General features: G+C 37.3%; 1 protein-coding gene across 1 annotated transcript in view; it reads left to right on the top strand.

Annotated features, from left to right (window-relative positions):
• The window catches only part of LOC129379595 (NACHT, LRR and PYD domains-containing protein 3-like), a gene marked incomplete at its 3' end in the record, with an annotated part of 205,355 nt that extends 194,590 nt beyond the window's left edge, over positions 1–10,765 (top strand). Inside the window, 1 exon segment of the mRNA XM_055060414.1 lies at positions 10,717–10,765. Coding sequence (XP_054916389.1) covers positions 10,717–10,765 — 49 coding nt within the window.
• Between the last annotated feature and the right edge of the window lie 4,728 nt (positions 10,766–15,493).

The following is a 15,493-nucleotide window of genomic DNA, read 5'->3' as shown; positions in this document are numbered from 1 at the left end:
GCTTTACATCATAAACACAAAACACAAAGGCATGCAACATAGAATAAAATACCAAGGTTTTTTTTTTCTTTTCTTCCCTCCTCTTTCCCTTTCTTCCCCCTTCCCTTTGACACGGAATTTAAGTGCCTGTTACCGCCGGACTCCGCCGTCCGTTTAACCACGGGTATTTGCCGGGCCCCGTTGCCCACAACAGGAAAAAAAATAAAAAAATAAAAAATTACATACATATTCACAAAATCAAATCCATACATATTACATTTGAAATGTAACTCTAAACAGGTGCGTTTTTACTTGAGATTTGAAGGAAGTCAGGGTTTCCGCTGTTTTACAGTTTTCTGGAAGTTTGTTCCAAAGTTTTGGTCCATAGATGCTGAAAGCTGCTTCTCCTCTCTTGGTTCTGGTTCTGGGGATGCAGACCAGACCAGAACCAGAACCTGAGAGTCTGGCAGGTTGATACAACAACAGCAGATCTTTAATGTATTGTGGTGCTAAACCATTCACTGATTTATAAACTAACAACAGTATTTTAAAATCTATTCTTTGAGCTACAGGGAGCCAGTGGAGGGACTTTAAAATTGGTGTTATGTGCTCTATCTTCCTGGTTTTAGTGAGAACGCGAGCAGCAGCATTCTGGATCAGCTGCAGCTATTTGATTGATTTGTTGGACAGGCCTGTGAAGACTCTGTTACAATGCGACTAAAAATAAACGCATGGATGAGTTTCTCTAGATCTGGCTGAGACATTAGTCCTCTAATCCTGGAGATGTTCTTCAGGTGATAGAAGGCCGATTTTGTTACTGTCTTTATGTGGCTCTAGAGGTTCAAGTCCGAGTCCATCACTACTCCCAGGTTTCGGGCCTGACCGCTGGTTTTTACTTCTAATAACTGAAGCTGTGCATTGACTCTAGATCATTCCTCTTTAGGTCCAAAAATAATGACTTCAGTTTTATTTTTGTTCAGTTGGAGAAAGTTTTGGCACATCCACACATTTATCTGCTCTAAGCATTTATTCAGTGATTGGATGGGTTCAGAGTCACCTGGTGACATCGTAATGTAGAGCTGTGTGTCATCCACATAGTTGTGGTAGCTAATATTATTTCCTGTTATGACCTGAGCTAGTGGGAGAATATAAATATTAAATAAGAGGGGTCCTAAGATTGAACCTTGGGGTACCCCACATGTGACCTTTGACCTTTTGAATAAGAAGTTTTCAATTGAAACAAAGAAATCCCTGTTCTTTATGTAGGATTCAAACCAGTCGAGCACCGAACCGGAGAGTCCAACCCAACTCTCCACTCGATTCAGTAATATGTCATGGTCGACAGTGTCAAAAGCTGCACTGAGGTCCAACAGAACCAGCACTGTGGTTCTGCCACAGTCCGTTTATATGGATATCATTGAATACTTTGACTAGGCCAGTCTCCGTGCTGTGGTGAGCACGAAAACCAGACTGGAAAGTGTCAAAGCAGTTGGTCATCATTAGGAAACTATTTAATTGTTTACACACAGTTTTTTCAATAACTTTGCTGATGAATGGGAGGTCAGAGGTCAGAGGTCGGCCTGTAATTCTGCAATAGTGATTTGTCCAGGTTGTTCTTTTTTAACAGTGGTTTGATAACTGCTCTTTTCAAAGCCTGGGGGAAAACACCTGATGTAAGCGATGAGTTTACGATTTGGATCAGATCAGTAGCAATAACAGGCAGGACTTTCTTAAAGAAATGTGTGGGAAGGACATCCAGACAGCAGGAGCTTGACAGGAAGTTTGTGTGTCTGCAGCTTATCAGGCTGTTTGGTCTCAGAGGAAGGCTGTGCTTCTCTGGCCTCAGCTCTGACCTCCAACCCCTCCCATCTGAAAGAGTTGGACCTGAGCTACAATCATCCAGGAGACTCAGGAGTGAAGCTGCTGTCGGCTGGACTGAAGGATCCACACTGGAGACTGGAAGCTCTCAGGTATGGAGGAACCTGCTGCAGGAGCAGAGAAGGTCTGAGGAGGAAGAGGGACAAATGTCTTTAGTCAGTCTGATGGGAAACATTTAGTATGAAGCTGAATAGTTAACTTGTTGCTCAAAGGAACAGTTTTTGTCAGTCACTGCTCAGTTTTCCATCTCTCAATCCAACCAGTTAAAAATGGAAAGATATAATCTGAGATTCTCTCTGCTTTTGTTGAAGCTGGTGTTTTCCCTCAAACCAGCTTTGATGCTGATATTCAGACTAGATTTTCAATGGACTCTTTCTGTTAAAACTGACACTGGATTAATGTAGTAATATTTCTCTTGCCAGCCTCCTTATTGCCTGTAGTTCAGTTCTTCAAGGTCAGAGTCCCAACTATAGAATAAAGTTTTGAAAAATATGACCTATTCTTCAATAAGTCCAAGAAGAATATTGTTGACTGGAAAGTAACACAAACATTTGATGATTTCTTAAACATTAGGGGTTTCTGTAAAAAGAAACGACTTCCTTCTGCATGGATATAAACTATAAAATTAAACAGTTCAGAACAAATGGAAATATCATTTAAAATAAAATTGTTCTTTCAAATCTACAAAAAACATTGTTGACTGGAAACAGAAGGCTTGTATTAATAACATATTTTCCTCCCTGTCTCCTCAGACTGAGTGGCTGTAACCTCTCAGATAGAAGCTGTGAAGCTCTGTCCTCAGTTCTCAGCTCCCAGTCCTCCAGTCTCAGAGAACTGGACCTGAGTAACAACAACCTGCAGGATTCAGGAGTGAAGCTTCTCTCTGCTGGACTGAAGAGTCCAAACTGCAACCTGGAAACTCTCAGGTAAAATGTTCTCAAAACTTGAAACCAGATTTCTGTCCATTATCTTCTATCAGTTATGATGCAAATTTTTTCAATAATAGAAGAAAATGATAATAGATGTCTTACTGTTAGATGGGTATTTCCCCCTATATTGGTTTTCTCAATGTTTTTTTTCCAAACATGAGTTTAAATTGGAGCAGTTTCTTTACACAATCCTTTTATAGAACAATTTGATTCTTGTTCAAATAGTTTTTATCAGTTACTGCTCAGTTTTCTATCTCTGTATCCAACAGTAAAACATGTAAAGATGAAACTGTAGATTTGCTCTGCTTTGATTCAAGCTGCTGTTTTCCCTCAAACCAGCTCTGATGCTGATCCTCAAACTGAGCCTGATGCTGATCTTCAGCCCAGCCTTAATTCTCACGCTTCATTGGACTCTTTCTGTTAAAACTGACATGGATTCATTTAGTTCATAGAGGAATTTAATATTTCTCTTGCCAGCCTCCTTGTTGCCTTTAGTTCAGTCCTTCATGGCTGGAGACCCAAATATAGACTGAACCAGTTCACAACAAAAGGCAACATGATTATATATAAAACAGTTCATTAAATCAGTAAAGAGGAACATTGTTGACTGGAAAAAAAGACATTTTAATAAATTATTTAATAGTATATTTTCCTCCCTGTCTCCTCAGACTGAGTGGCTGTAACCTCTCAGAGAGAAGCTGTGAAGCTCTGTCCTCAGTTCTCAGCTCCCAGTCCTCCAGTCTCAGAGAACTGGACCTGAGTAACAACAACCTGCAGGATTCAGGAGTGAAGCTTCTCTCTGCTGGACTGAAGAGTCCAAACTGCAACCTGGAAACTCTCAGGTAACTCTGGGCCATCCATCCATCCATCCATCCGTCCGTCCGTCCGTCCGTCCGTCCATCCGTCCATCCATCAGTTCAGACCTTGGTTTCTACCTCAATGTTCTCATTTTCTCATCATGTGATGAATTGTGTGTCTGCAGCTTATCAGGCTGTTTGGTCTCAGAGGAAGGCTGTGCTTCTCTGGCCTCAGCTCTGACCTCCAACCCCTCCCATCTGAAAGAGTTGGACCTGAGCTACAATCATCCAGGAGACTCAGGAGTGAAGCTGCTGTCGGCTGGAATGAAGGATCCACACTGGAGACTGGAAGCTCTCAGGTATGGAGGAACCTGCTGCAGGAGCAGAGAAGGTCTGATAGAGGAGGAAGAGGGAGAAATGTCTTTAGTCAGTCTGCTGGGAAACATTGAGTGTGAAACTGAATAGTTAGTTTAATTATTAAATATGTTGTTTACAGCCGTGTCATTTATAAATGAATGGATAAATTTTTAACCCCATTTTGTTTCTTATGACAGTTTAATAACTCAAATTATCTCTGGTAATTTTGGTTTTGTAACTTTATAAACAGCAGCTCATTTAAACTATAAGAATCTTCCACATGGTTCTGAATGAACCTGGGAAACCAACCCATCTACTGAACCACAATAACATGGTATTCAGAGCAGCAGGGGGCCAAATATAGCTCCATGTGGAACCAAGAGGTTGGAGAGAGAAAATCAGTTGAAACTGTTTCCTATCAGAGTTCAGTTTGTCTCTCTGTCTTCACAAACCAGGAGCATCATGGGCTGGGCGGGGCTTCCACTGATGATCTACTGAGGAAATACAGGAAGCTGATTGGCTGATTTAAAAATAAGTTAAAAATATGCAGATTAATGATATCATATAAAAGATATGATATGTAATTGTAGAGACACGGCTGGGAAACAATTTGGACTTTAAAAGAATATTTCATGGAGATCTAGACCAATCAGCCCAAATGAGGAAAGATCAGAAAATGGTCAGATGGATGTGGAAAAGTTCTCAAAAAGTGAAACAAAGATTCACAACTTTCAGGACTTAATGAAACCAAAAATACACAAAAACATGAAGCAAACTGTTTGAGGCAGAGTTTAGCATTTTTATTTGTATGGTAGTTTGTCCTCAACTAGGTGGCGCTAGAGTCAGGAGGAGCAGCCTGGAGAAAAGGCTGTTCCTCCCTGATCTGTTTCCAAGCAGTCAGAGTGTAGAAGTTGAGAGCTGGAGAAGTTTCCTCCTGTTGCTGCAGCAGCAGAGATGTTCTGCTTCATGGACTAAATCAGGTTGGAAAGAGGAGAGATCTTTACTGAGCTGCAGGATAAAAGCTGCTGAAACATTTCAACTCTTTCTGGAAACTAATGAGACAGAAAAACAATGGATGTTTTTACCATCCAGACCTTTGGAACCAGTTCAGCTCAATAATTCAGTTGTATCTGTGGAAGATGAACAGATTTGATGTGAAATGATGAAATTCTTCATTTCTATCTGATGTTCCAGCAGATCAGTAGAAAATGGAGCTGCAGCTCTCAGACATTTCATGTTTTCTATCAATGAATCCACTGATTAAAGCAGGAATCTCATCTCCATGTTCTCCTCCAGAGGTTCCCAAGGTTTGTTCCTGGAAGCTGCTGCTGGTTCCTCCAATCCAGGCTCCGCCCCCTTTAGAGGAAATCTGTCCATATATGGCGCTAAGAGTCACCTTGATTCTGCAAAGCTTTGTTCAGGGTTGAGATGTCAGGATGTTGGTGTCAGTCTGTTCCAGGCTTTAGTTGTTTCTCCTCATGAGGAGCTGAAGTCTCTGACAGGAACGTGGAGCTGAACAGGAGAAGAACTTGAAGCTTCTTCTTGGCCTCTGATTGCAACAGCAGGACAATCCAACATTTTAGTCTGACTTCATCTGGAAATATTTCTTTGACCCTCAATCAGTGTGAAGGCAGGCCAGCTCCTCATCAGAGCTGAGATCTTCTCTGTCCTCCATGCTGGAAATGTAGAAGTCCAGCAGCTCCTGGTCAGTGACATCAGAGCGTGACATCATCAGTAGAGTGATGATGTCATTTCCCTCTCAGAGCAGCTTGGAAATCTGAGAGGAAAGATGCAAACAAACTCTCTGGACTGTTGGATCTGCTGGTTCTGGTTCCAGATGCTCCTTGGACACTTTCACAAGCCATTACTGCAGCTGCTGGATTCAGGATGCTGCTTCTTCTTCTTGGGCTCATTGTAAATGTGTGCAGCGCCACCTGGTGGTGCTGGTTGGTAGAGGAAGCTGAAAGGTTGGAGGTGTTTGTCAGAGGTGTGTGATGATGGAAGCCTCTCCCTGGTTTGTGAGTCTGAGCTCAGAGATCAAATCTTTGATTCTTGTTGAATCTTTGTTGAATGTGATGCAGCTTCTCCTTTTTAATGTTTGTATTTCTGGATATTACAGTGAGGCCACAGCAGGTTTTCAGCAGCAGGGCTGTTTAGTGTTTCATTCCTTCATCTGTGTGTGGGAGTGTGGATGGATCAGGTATCCAGGTGTTGATCAGAGTTTAGATTGATTGTATTTTAATGCTGATTATTAAATCAGGTGGAGCTTCCAGAAATGTTTCCTTAGTTTCCTGATGTCCTTTTAGGCTTCAGTGAGTTTCTTCAGGTTGTTACTGAGGGATTTCCTTTCTCCTCTCTGTTGGAGCTTTTCCTGTGTTTGGAGAAATGAGTTGTGCTGCAGCAGCACCAACTGTCCTTCCTACATCCACTGCAGTTTGCAATCCAGATGTGGACTGTTCCTGTCTCAGTGGAGGACAAAAACTACACTTGGCTGCAGCATGCGGAAAGGAGCAGGGACGGACAATTGTCAGTCTCAGACCTTATATGGAAATGGGACTATTATGTTCCGGAAATGAAGGGGGCGCTAGTGACACCATTTCCTGTATCAGCCGTGTTTCAATATTATAATAATAATAACGCATTTTATTTGACAAGCCCTTTAAAAACACCCAATAACACTTTTAACATTTAAAATTAATTACATTTTAACTACAAATTAAACAGTAAGGAAATGACATACCACGTGTTACGTCACGTTGTATGTCCCTTTTTTATTTTTAAATCTTTATTAAATCTTTGTTTTGGATGTTAAAATTATATTAGTAACAAACAATCTAAAATAAGCAATAATAAGGAATCATTATGGAGATGTATTTATCTATCCTTACACCCTAACTTTCCCAAACAAAAGTCATAAATCATAAATTAACATTTTAGAGACAAATGTACACTATATTAAAAACACATTTATCAATCCATCAATGATTTTACTCTCAGGTTATCCGTGCAGTGGGTGATGAGAGCTGCTGCAGGGACCCTGGACAGATCGCCAGTCCATCACAGAAAACAGATATAAACAAATACCTGCTGGTGTTGAAGTTCAAACAATAGATTTTGATGTTGTGAATGGTACTCTTAAAATAAATAAGTTAAAATCTAAAATAGAATATCTTTTGCCTTATTTAATAAGGACTAGATGGAAAAAAGGCCGATAGTCAAAATCGTTGACTAACAGTAAAACGTTTAGTCAATTTTGGCCAACTTGGTCCATCCATTCACAAAACACTTTTGTTCTGTTTATTTGGCAAATATTTTCCTTATTCACATTGTGAATATAATTTACAAACAAATTAAATTACTTTTGAACTTCTAACAAGCTCGACTGTTATCATTGTTTACCATAATGTCTTAACCAGTAAACTGATTGGTGTCCCACTATTCTGTTTAGAAATTCAAAATCAATTCTACCAATTGCAATTGATTCATAAACTGAGTCCCAAAGACCTTAAATATGCAATTGTTGCAAAACCCAAAGTGATTAATTTAAAACTTTATATTTTGCTTCAACCTGGAAACTCACACAGAAAGTAGGTTTTAGAACATTCATTTGATAAGAAATAATCTTCGGACCCCGGCAGTAGACACTGCGCTGGTAACAGCCAGAGATAATGATTCGCTGTTGTTTCTTTTTCTCTATGAAACCTTTTTGAATAAATTCACTGGATACATAAATTAAATCTGTGTAAATTGTAACCGTCTTCATCTCTGATCACGGCGCCGGTCTCATCTCCTCCATCCTTCACAAACTCCGGCTTGATGTGCAACTGCTCCTCACCTGAGCCTCCATCACCTCCACCTGGTCTCCACCTTCACTCAGCTCACCTTTAGTCTTATGTTTGTATTATGACTTTGTAACTAAACAATGTTTCTGTATGTTCTTGCTTTATTATAAAACAACAGTTGATTCTGACTGTTAAAACAAACAACTTAGCCGTATGTCAGGTTTGTAAAGAACATTTGTAATGATTCCAGTCATTGTTTAAAAAGTATAGGAAACATTGCATTTACACATTTAAAATATTGCAAGTTATTAACTTAGCATGTATTTCAAATTTTTAAAACAAGGTGATCCAATTGCTAAACAACACTGTTACAATATATTTACAACTACTTTATTGGTTCTACTCTCTCCAACAAAATGCAGCCACAATGTAACATCATTTCTGTACAAACTAAATAATGTAAATCAACTGAGCTACAACAAAAGAAACATTCAAAAATGTACATAATATTGAAATAACACATTATGAAAACAAATGACTGAACAAGTCAAAAGGCAAATGTGCTTCAGCATAGATGATTTAAAATGACATTTCACAAAAAAACACAATGTGTGACAACTGAAATGTGTGAAAGACTATAGAAAACAACTAATACTGTCCTAGCATTCAGTACTGGCATTCAGGGCAGTGTCCAGATGTGCCATCAGAGTAGTAACGAGGGAACTCTCCTCATCTTCCATGTCCAGTGAAGCCCACACAGTCTTTATGTTGCCGGTTGCAGGAAGAACATCTTACAACCGCAAAAGGAATCCTGTTTTCTGCCTTGAATGATTCTGAAAATGTCGCCAGCTGATCTCACCTGTTGATGAAAAACTGATTTTATGTAGTTGAAATCTAATTTCACATGTTTTAGGTGAAAAAAGTCAAAGGTCTTTACCATCTAGCCAAGCAAAGTGAGTCTTCTTCCTGAAAACTGGGTCAGACACAATGGCTTCTAAGCACTTGCAGGTCAATGCCAAGGTGAGGGAAGATGTGCCTCCCTGTGCCAGAATCACCTCCTGGAGAACAGCTTCCAGTGCAATCAAAGGCATCTGAAAATAATAATAATAAAAAAAACATGTGCAATGCAAGACTCATACTGGAAGAATGGCTATGACATGATTATGAATGAATCTTAAAAAAGAAATGAATAAAAAATTAAAAAAAAAACATCTATATACATTGCAGATATGTTTAAACAAGATGTGATTCATTCTCACTCAGAACAGAGCGAAGACTCAGCCTAATAGCTACTAAGATAAAAGAAAAAGGTTACACCAGGAAATATACAAATGATTGGAAGAACAAAAGGCATGTTTGAATTAATCACTGTAGATTCTTTAACGTTGTTGCAACTGTTTTGTAGGATTTAACAATTAATGGCTTCCAGATAACACATATATGTTCTGCACAAAATGAACAGCCAAAGATTAACTAATCAGATTTACTCAATTACTCTGTAACTTTGATTAAAAAAAAAATAATAATTAGGACCATTTTTCCAAATGTCATACTCTTGAGTTAATGTTGTTGATATGCAACATAATGCAAGAAACTTAACTGAATGAAGAACACATTTTAATCCATAAAAAAATTTAAACACGATACACTGATAAATGTTGTTTATGTTAGGTTTCCTCTAACCTTAATTTGTTGTCTTGTATTAAAATACCTAACAGTATTTTTATTAATGTCTGCTGAAATAAATGGGTAATATTACATTGCACATTATAATCAGTAAAACAGTACTTAAAAATAGCCATTTCACAAAATACTTTGTTACTTTTAATGTGTAGTTTGCTGCACAGTTACTAAAAATACATTGAAGTAGTGCTGCTCGTCATTACAGTATCATCTCTGGGTTCCACTTATGATGGCAGCTGTTAGCTTATAAAAAAAGCTGTTAGTTTAAAAAATATTAGACTTTCAAGAAATTTAACATTGGTGTACAAAAACATATTTAAAAAAATATTAACCTTTAAAAATGAAATAAAAACACTAGAAAACTGATAAGAATGTAAAAATAAACATTCATAAGTGTTTTTCACATACTGTTATGTTGAACCATAGCAGTTGTTGCTATGTGGTTCTGTACCTTTAAGACTCCTCCGCACTGTATGAGCAAAGGGGACAGCGGTATTTGTCTTCAGACAGTACGGGAAGAATTTTCTGTCCGATCCCAATGTTGCAAATTGATAAGTGCATCTGTATAACAAAAAAAAATTGGGGCATAAAATACATTTCTCAAGTATACATTTTTCTACTTTTCAATTTTTATCTAATGATGCCCTGCACGGAAATAATTAGCTATGCTACATACTAAATTGCCTTCCCCTGTACAAACTATGAATTTCACTCGTTTGCAGCTGTCAATTATATTTTCAACCTAATCTAGAAAAAGCGCTTTGATGTACTATGTGAAAAAAGTTTTAATAAGGTAGAAAATACCTGTTGCTGACTTTGTGCTTGTTCCATTATGAATAGCGTTCCGAACGTCAATGGCGAAACCTCTCAAACTTCTTCCAATCGACCTCTTCACCCCGCTTCTTTAAGGTATTAGTGATTGTGAAAATAGCGCCCCCTTCATTTCCGGAATGCAATAGTCCCAATTCCATATAAGGTCTGAGACTGACAGTGGTCCGTCCCCGCCCCTTTCTGCAGGCTGCAGTCAAGACCCTCTCGAGGACAATGTGTGTCTGAGAGACATGTAATGTCCATGTTTGCTGCTGAAAGAGACTGATGGTCTGACCCCCCCTCCTCCTTTCAGGGTGGAGCCTGCTGGAGGCCGATTCTTGACTCCAGGTCTGAGGAAATGTAAGTGTGTTTTTCATCTGATTCATGACAACAAAGCAGCTCACATTCAACCATCTTCAAACTGTCACATCACTCATTCAGGAGTCAAAGTGTCAATAAATGATCAATAACTGCAGCTGGATTGTGTTTGTTCTCCATCAGATTCCTGTCAACTCACCATCGACACAAACACAGTGGGCAGAAACCTCAAACTGTCTGCAGACAACAGGAAGGTGACATATGAGGAGGAGATTCAGTCATATCCTGATCATCCAGACAGATTTGATAATTATCCTCAGCTGCTGTGTAGAACTGGTCTGACTGGTCGCTGTTACTGGGAGGTTGAGTGGAGAGGAAATGTTTATATATCAGTGAGTTACAGAAGAATCAAGAGGAAAGGAAACAATAGAGACTGTGTTTGGATATAATGATTATTCCTGGAGTCTGAGCTGCTCTGATCGTCATGGTTTCTCTGTCTTGCACAATAACATAGAAACTTGTCTCTCTTCCTCCTCTGTCTCTAACAGAGTAGCAGTGTATGTGGACTGTCCTGCTGGCATTCTGTCCTTCTACAGAGTCTCCTCTGACTCACTGATCCTCCTCCACACCTTCAACACCACATTCACTGAACCTCTGATTCCTGGATTCTGGTTCTGGTCCAGTTCTGGTTCTTCAGTGTTTCTGAGCTGATTTGAGTCTAAAGAGTCTAAAGTTTTTCCTCCTGTCAGAGAAACTCTCTCACTGTTGAACAGATAGTTCAGTCTCTACAATCTATTTCTTGTTGAAACGATTCTGATTGAGTCCTTGGAACTTTTTCTTCTTCCAGTCCTTTGAAGATGGAAGCTGGGATTATTCCAGGATTATTCCAGGATTATTCCAGGATCATTCTAGGATTATTCCAGGATTATTCTGGTCTTATTCCAGGATCCACATGTTTTTCAGTTTGTTTTCTTGTCATAGCTTCACTCTATCAAGAGATGCTGGTATACTGGTGGTGAAGCAGCAGACAGAAAACCCAGGATATAGTTAATGATGGTTTTAATAGTAAAATAGTCCAAGTGGAAACACAAAAACAGGCAGCATGGCTGAGCTGAAGCCAGGGCTCAACGCCTGTAGCAACTGTTCATCCTGGTGGACAGAAGAACAGGCTTGACAAAATGACGTGAAGAACGATGAGGACCCGATGAGGAACAAAGGACAACCGTGGGATTAAATACACAGATGGTAATCACAGAAACGAGAAACACCTGGGAACAATCAAGGGGAAACAGGACAACGCAGAGACTGGAAGCATCACAGAAAAATAAGGACCGCTCATTTTGAAGGCTGCCTACGTTCAATAACATGAAAAAACTGCATGTTTTATATGAATTCGATTAGTATTTAATACTCTTTACACAAAGTGAAAGTACAAATGTAATGTGTTTTTTTCTAAATTCCTTCATTTTATGAAAAGATGGTTAGCTCTCTTTATACAGGAGAAAACTATTTTTAAGAGAGTTGCCACTGATCAATTAATCATTATTGATTCTAAGACCAATCATCTTTAGATTAATTCAATCAATCTGTAAAAATATTAAATAAATTAGTGGTTTTCACTGGCTATACCCATTAATTATTCATTAAATATAACAAATTCTAAAAACACCAGTCTCTTAATGTTATTCCTTTAAAAATAAGTTTTGTTTCTAAAATGATCAAATTAAAATAAGTTACTTGTTTATTTTATAAGGATATTCTGTAAAATTGTAACAGTTTCAAATTTCACAAAAAATAATCTAATTAATCCTACATGATTAATTTTCCATTTTTATTCAACAATTAATCATTTCACCTCCAAAAACCTAATTTTTAGTTTATTCCTTGACAATTTTTTATTATTCCCCAATAATTAAATCAAATTTACTGACAAAGATCCATAAGTTAAAACCTGAATCTCTAACAGGGAACATTTAATATCCATATCTGGTTTAAAAGGCTCAAAATTAGTAGCCATGTTTAAAAATGTTGGTCATCCTGAAACCCAAGTGGCTGATGGGAAACCTGAGGGGTTAGCATGCTAATCTTTATCCCTGTATCTACACTTTAATTATATTTACAGTGAAATGCTGAATTTAAATGAAATGAAATGAAATTTATTCGAACATGATACAAATATAAAAATAAAATAGTGCACAGTAACAAGAAGTGCATAAGAAAGAAGAGAAAATACAGATTTTTTGTTTCAGTTGACATATCATGCTCAAAATGGGGTAGGAAGAAGTGAGAACTTATAAACTCCTACCCCTAAACACTTGAGACTGTAGAATCCTACTGTCATTAAAAAATCAAATCAAAGTGTCAGTCAGAAGTAACAGTTACTAATATTTACCTATTCATTTTCCCATTTTATGCTGGTTTGTCTTTCTTAACCCTTACACCAAGTTATCTGCAATACACACCTTATTGCTTTCTATTACACGTATGTGTATCTATTGAAAATGACCTCTTTGTACTTTCTTTTGAATTGCGTTAAACTGTTGCTTTGTTTTAAATCTTCATGTAACTTATTCCATAACTTTACACCTGTAATTGAAATACAGAAGCTTTTCCTTGTTGTTCTGAATTTGCGGATCTTGAAGTTTGAGTGACCCCTCAAGTTATACCCCCCTTCTCTTTCAGAAAACGTGCTCTGTATGTGCTCAGGTAACAGCTGTTTAGATATTTTGAACATAAATTGAGCCATTTTAAATTCTACAAGCTCGTCGAATTTGAGAATTCTGGATTTTATGAAGAGCGGATTTGTATGGTCATAATAACCGACATGATTCTAATGGCTCTTTTCTGTAGGACGGTTACCGGATGTAAAGAGCTCTAGTAATTAACTCCCCACACTTCACAACAATATGATAGGTATGGTAAAATCAGGGAGTTATATAGAATATGAAGTGATTTAGCATTCAATACATGTCTAGCTCTAGCCAATATGGATATACTTCTACTGAGTTTACTCTGTAAATATTTAATATGAGGTTTCCAACTGATTTTGTCATCTATTATTAAACCGAGGAACTTATTAGCAAAAACCCTTTGTAGAGTTACGTCCTCTATTTGAATTTGGATTTCAGTATTTTTATAACAGTTCCCAAAGACCATGATTTTCGTCTTGTCCAAATTTAGGGATAATTTGTTATGGTCAAACCATATCTTTAACTTACTAATCTCTGAAGTGACTGTTGAGAGAAGATGTTCTAAATTGTCGCCAGAGGCTAGAATATTTGTGTCATCAGCGAATAAGATAAATTTTAATACATTGGACACTTTACTGATATCATTTATATAAAGATTAAATAAAACTGGTCCCAATACTGATCCTTGTGGTACTCCACAGACAGTCTCCTGCCAATCAGATTCCACCTCTCCCAATTTCACAAATTGTTTCCGGCTCTTCAAGTAACTCCTCATCCAGTCAGAAACTACTCCCCTAATTCCATAACGTTTTAATTTTTTAAGTAAGATTTCATGATTTATTGTATCGAAAGCTTTCTTTAGATCTATAAAAATCCCTACTGCCAGTTTTTTACTATCTGTTGCGTTGGTTATTTCTTCTATTAAGTCAGTTACGGCCAGCGATGTTGACCGGTTTGCTCTGAATCCATATTGACTGCTGATAAGTAGTGAATGTTTTTCTATGAATTGTTCCAGTCTTTTCTTAAATAGTTTTTCCAGGATTTTAGAAAATTGTGGGAGAAGAGACACAGGCCTGTAGTTAGTGAAGAGGTGTTTGTCGCCAGTTTTATACAATGGTTTGACCTTAGCTATTTTCATTTTGTTGGGAAATAATCCTGTTTGAAATGATAAATTGCAAATATAAGTTAGTGGTTTAGAGATACCTTTAATTACTATTTTAATAGTTTTCATGTCCAGATCATCACAGTCAGTAGAAGTCTTATTTTTACCGTTATTCACAATGTTTATGATTTCTTCTTCTTGTACAGGGCTGAGATATAAGGAGCTGGGATTATTCTCAATTAGATATTGCTGAGTTGCAGTTTTTGTAGTCGGAATTTTTTCTGCTAATTGAGGTCCTATATTAACAAAAAATGTATTAAATTTATTGACGACACTTTTCAAATCAGTAATATTCTGTTCATTATCTATGAAATAGTCTGGATAGTTGTTATTGTTAGATTTTCTAATAACTCTATTTAAAATATTCCATGTTTCCTTAATGTTGTTTTTATTCCTATCCAGTAATGTATGATGATAGTCCTTTTTACATGTTTTTATAATATTAGTTAACTTATTTTTATATTTCTTGTATTTGTTTTCTGATTCAGACGTTCTATGTTTTAGAAATTCTCTATAAAGTTTGTTTTTCTTTTTACATGCCTTTTGTATTCCTTTTGTGATCCACTGTTCATTTTTTTGATTACTTTTCCTGTTATATTGTTTGATTGGGCAGTGCTTGTTATATAATATTTTAAATATTTTTAAAAATTCTTCATATGCTGAATTCACGTCATTCATTTTATATATTAATCTCCAATCATAAGCTAACAACTCAGCTTCTAGAGCTTTTAGTGTCTCTTCAGACGTAACCCGTCTGTAATGTGTCTCTATTTTTTGATCGTCTGTTTTGCACTTACAGTCGTAGACTATGAACACTGGTAAGTGATCAGTTGTGTCATTCATTAATATTCCACTAGTTAAATTATTTTCCAGCACATTTGTAAAAATATTATCAATTAAGGTAGCGCAGTGCGATGTAATGCGACTGGGCCTGGGTGATTTTAGGATACAGGCTTAAACTGAGCATGGTGTTAATAAATTCTTCAGTCATTCTATGTTTATTTGGATTGAGAAGGTCAATATTGAAATCCCCACAAAAAAAATATTATTTTTTGATTAATTGTTATAAATTTTTCTTCTATCCAGTTGTTGAATACTTCAATGTTTG

Source organism: Poeciliopsis prolifica, unplaced genomic scaffold (assembly GCF_027474105.1).
Source record: "Poeciliopsis prolifica strain line A6 unplaced genomic scaffold, Auburn_PproV2 SCAFFOLD059, whole genome shotgun sequence".
NCBI lineage: Eukaryota > Metazoa > Chordata > Actinopteri > Cyprinodontiformes > Poeciliidae > Poeciliopsis > Poeciliopsis prolifica.
This window is presented reverse-complemented; position numbering and strand designations above follow the sequence as displayed.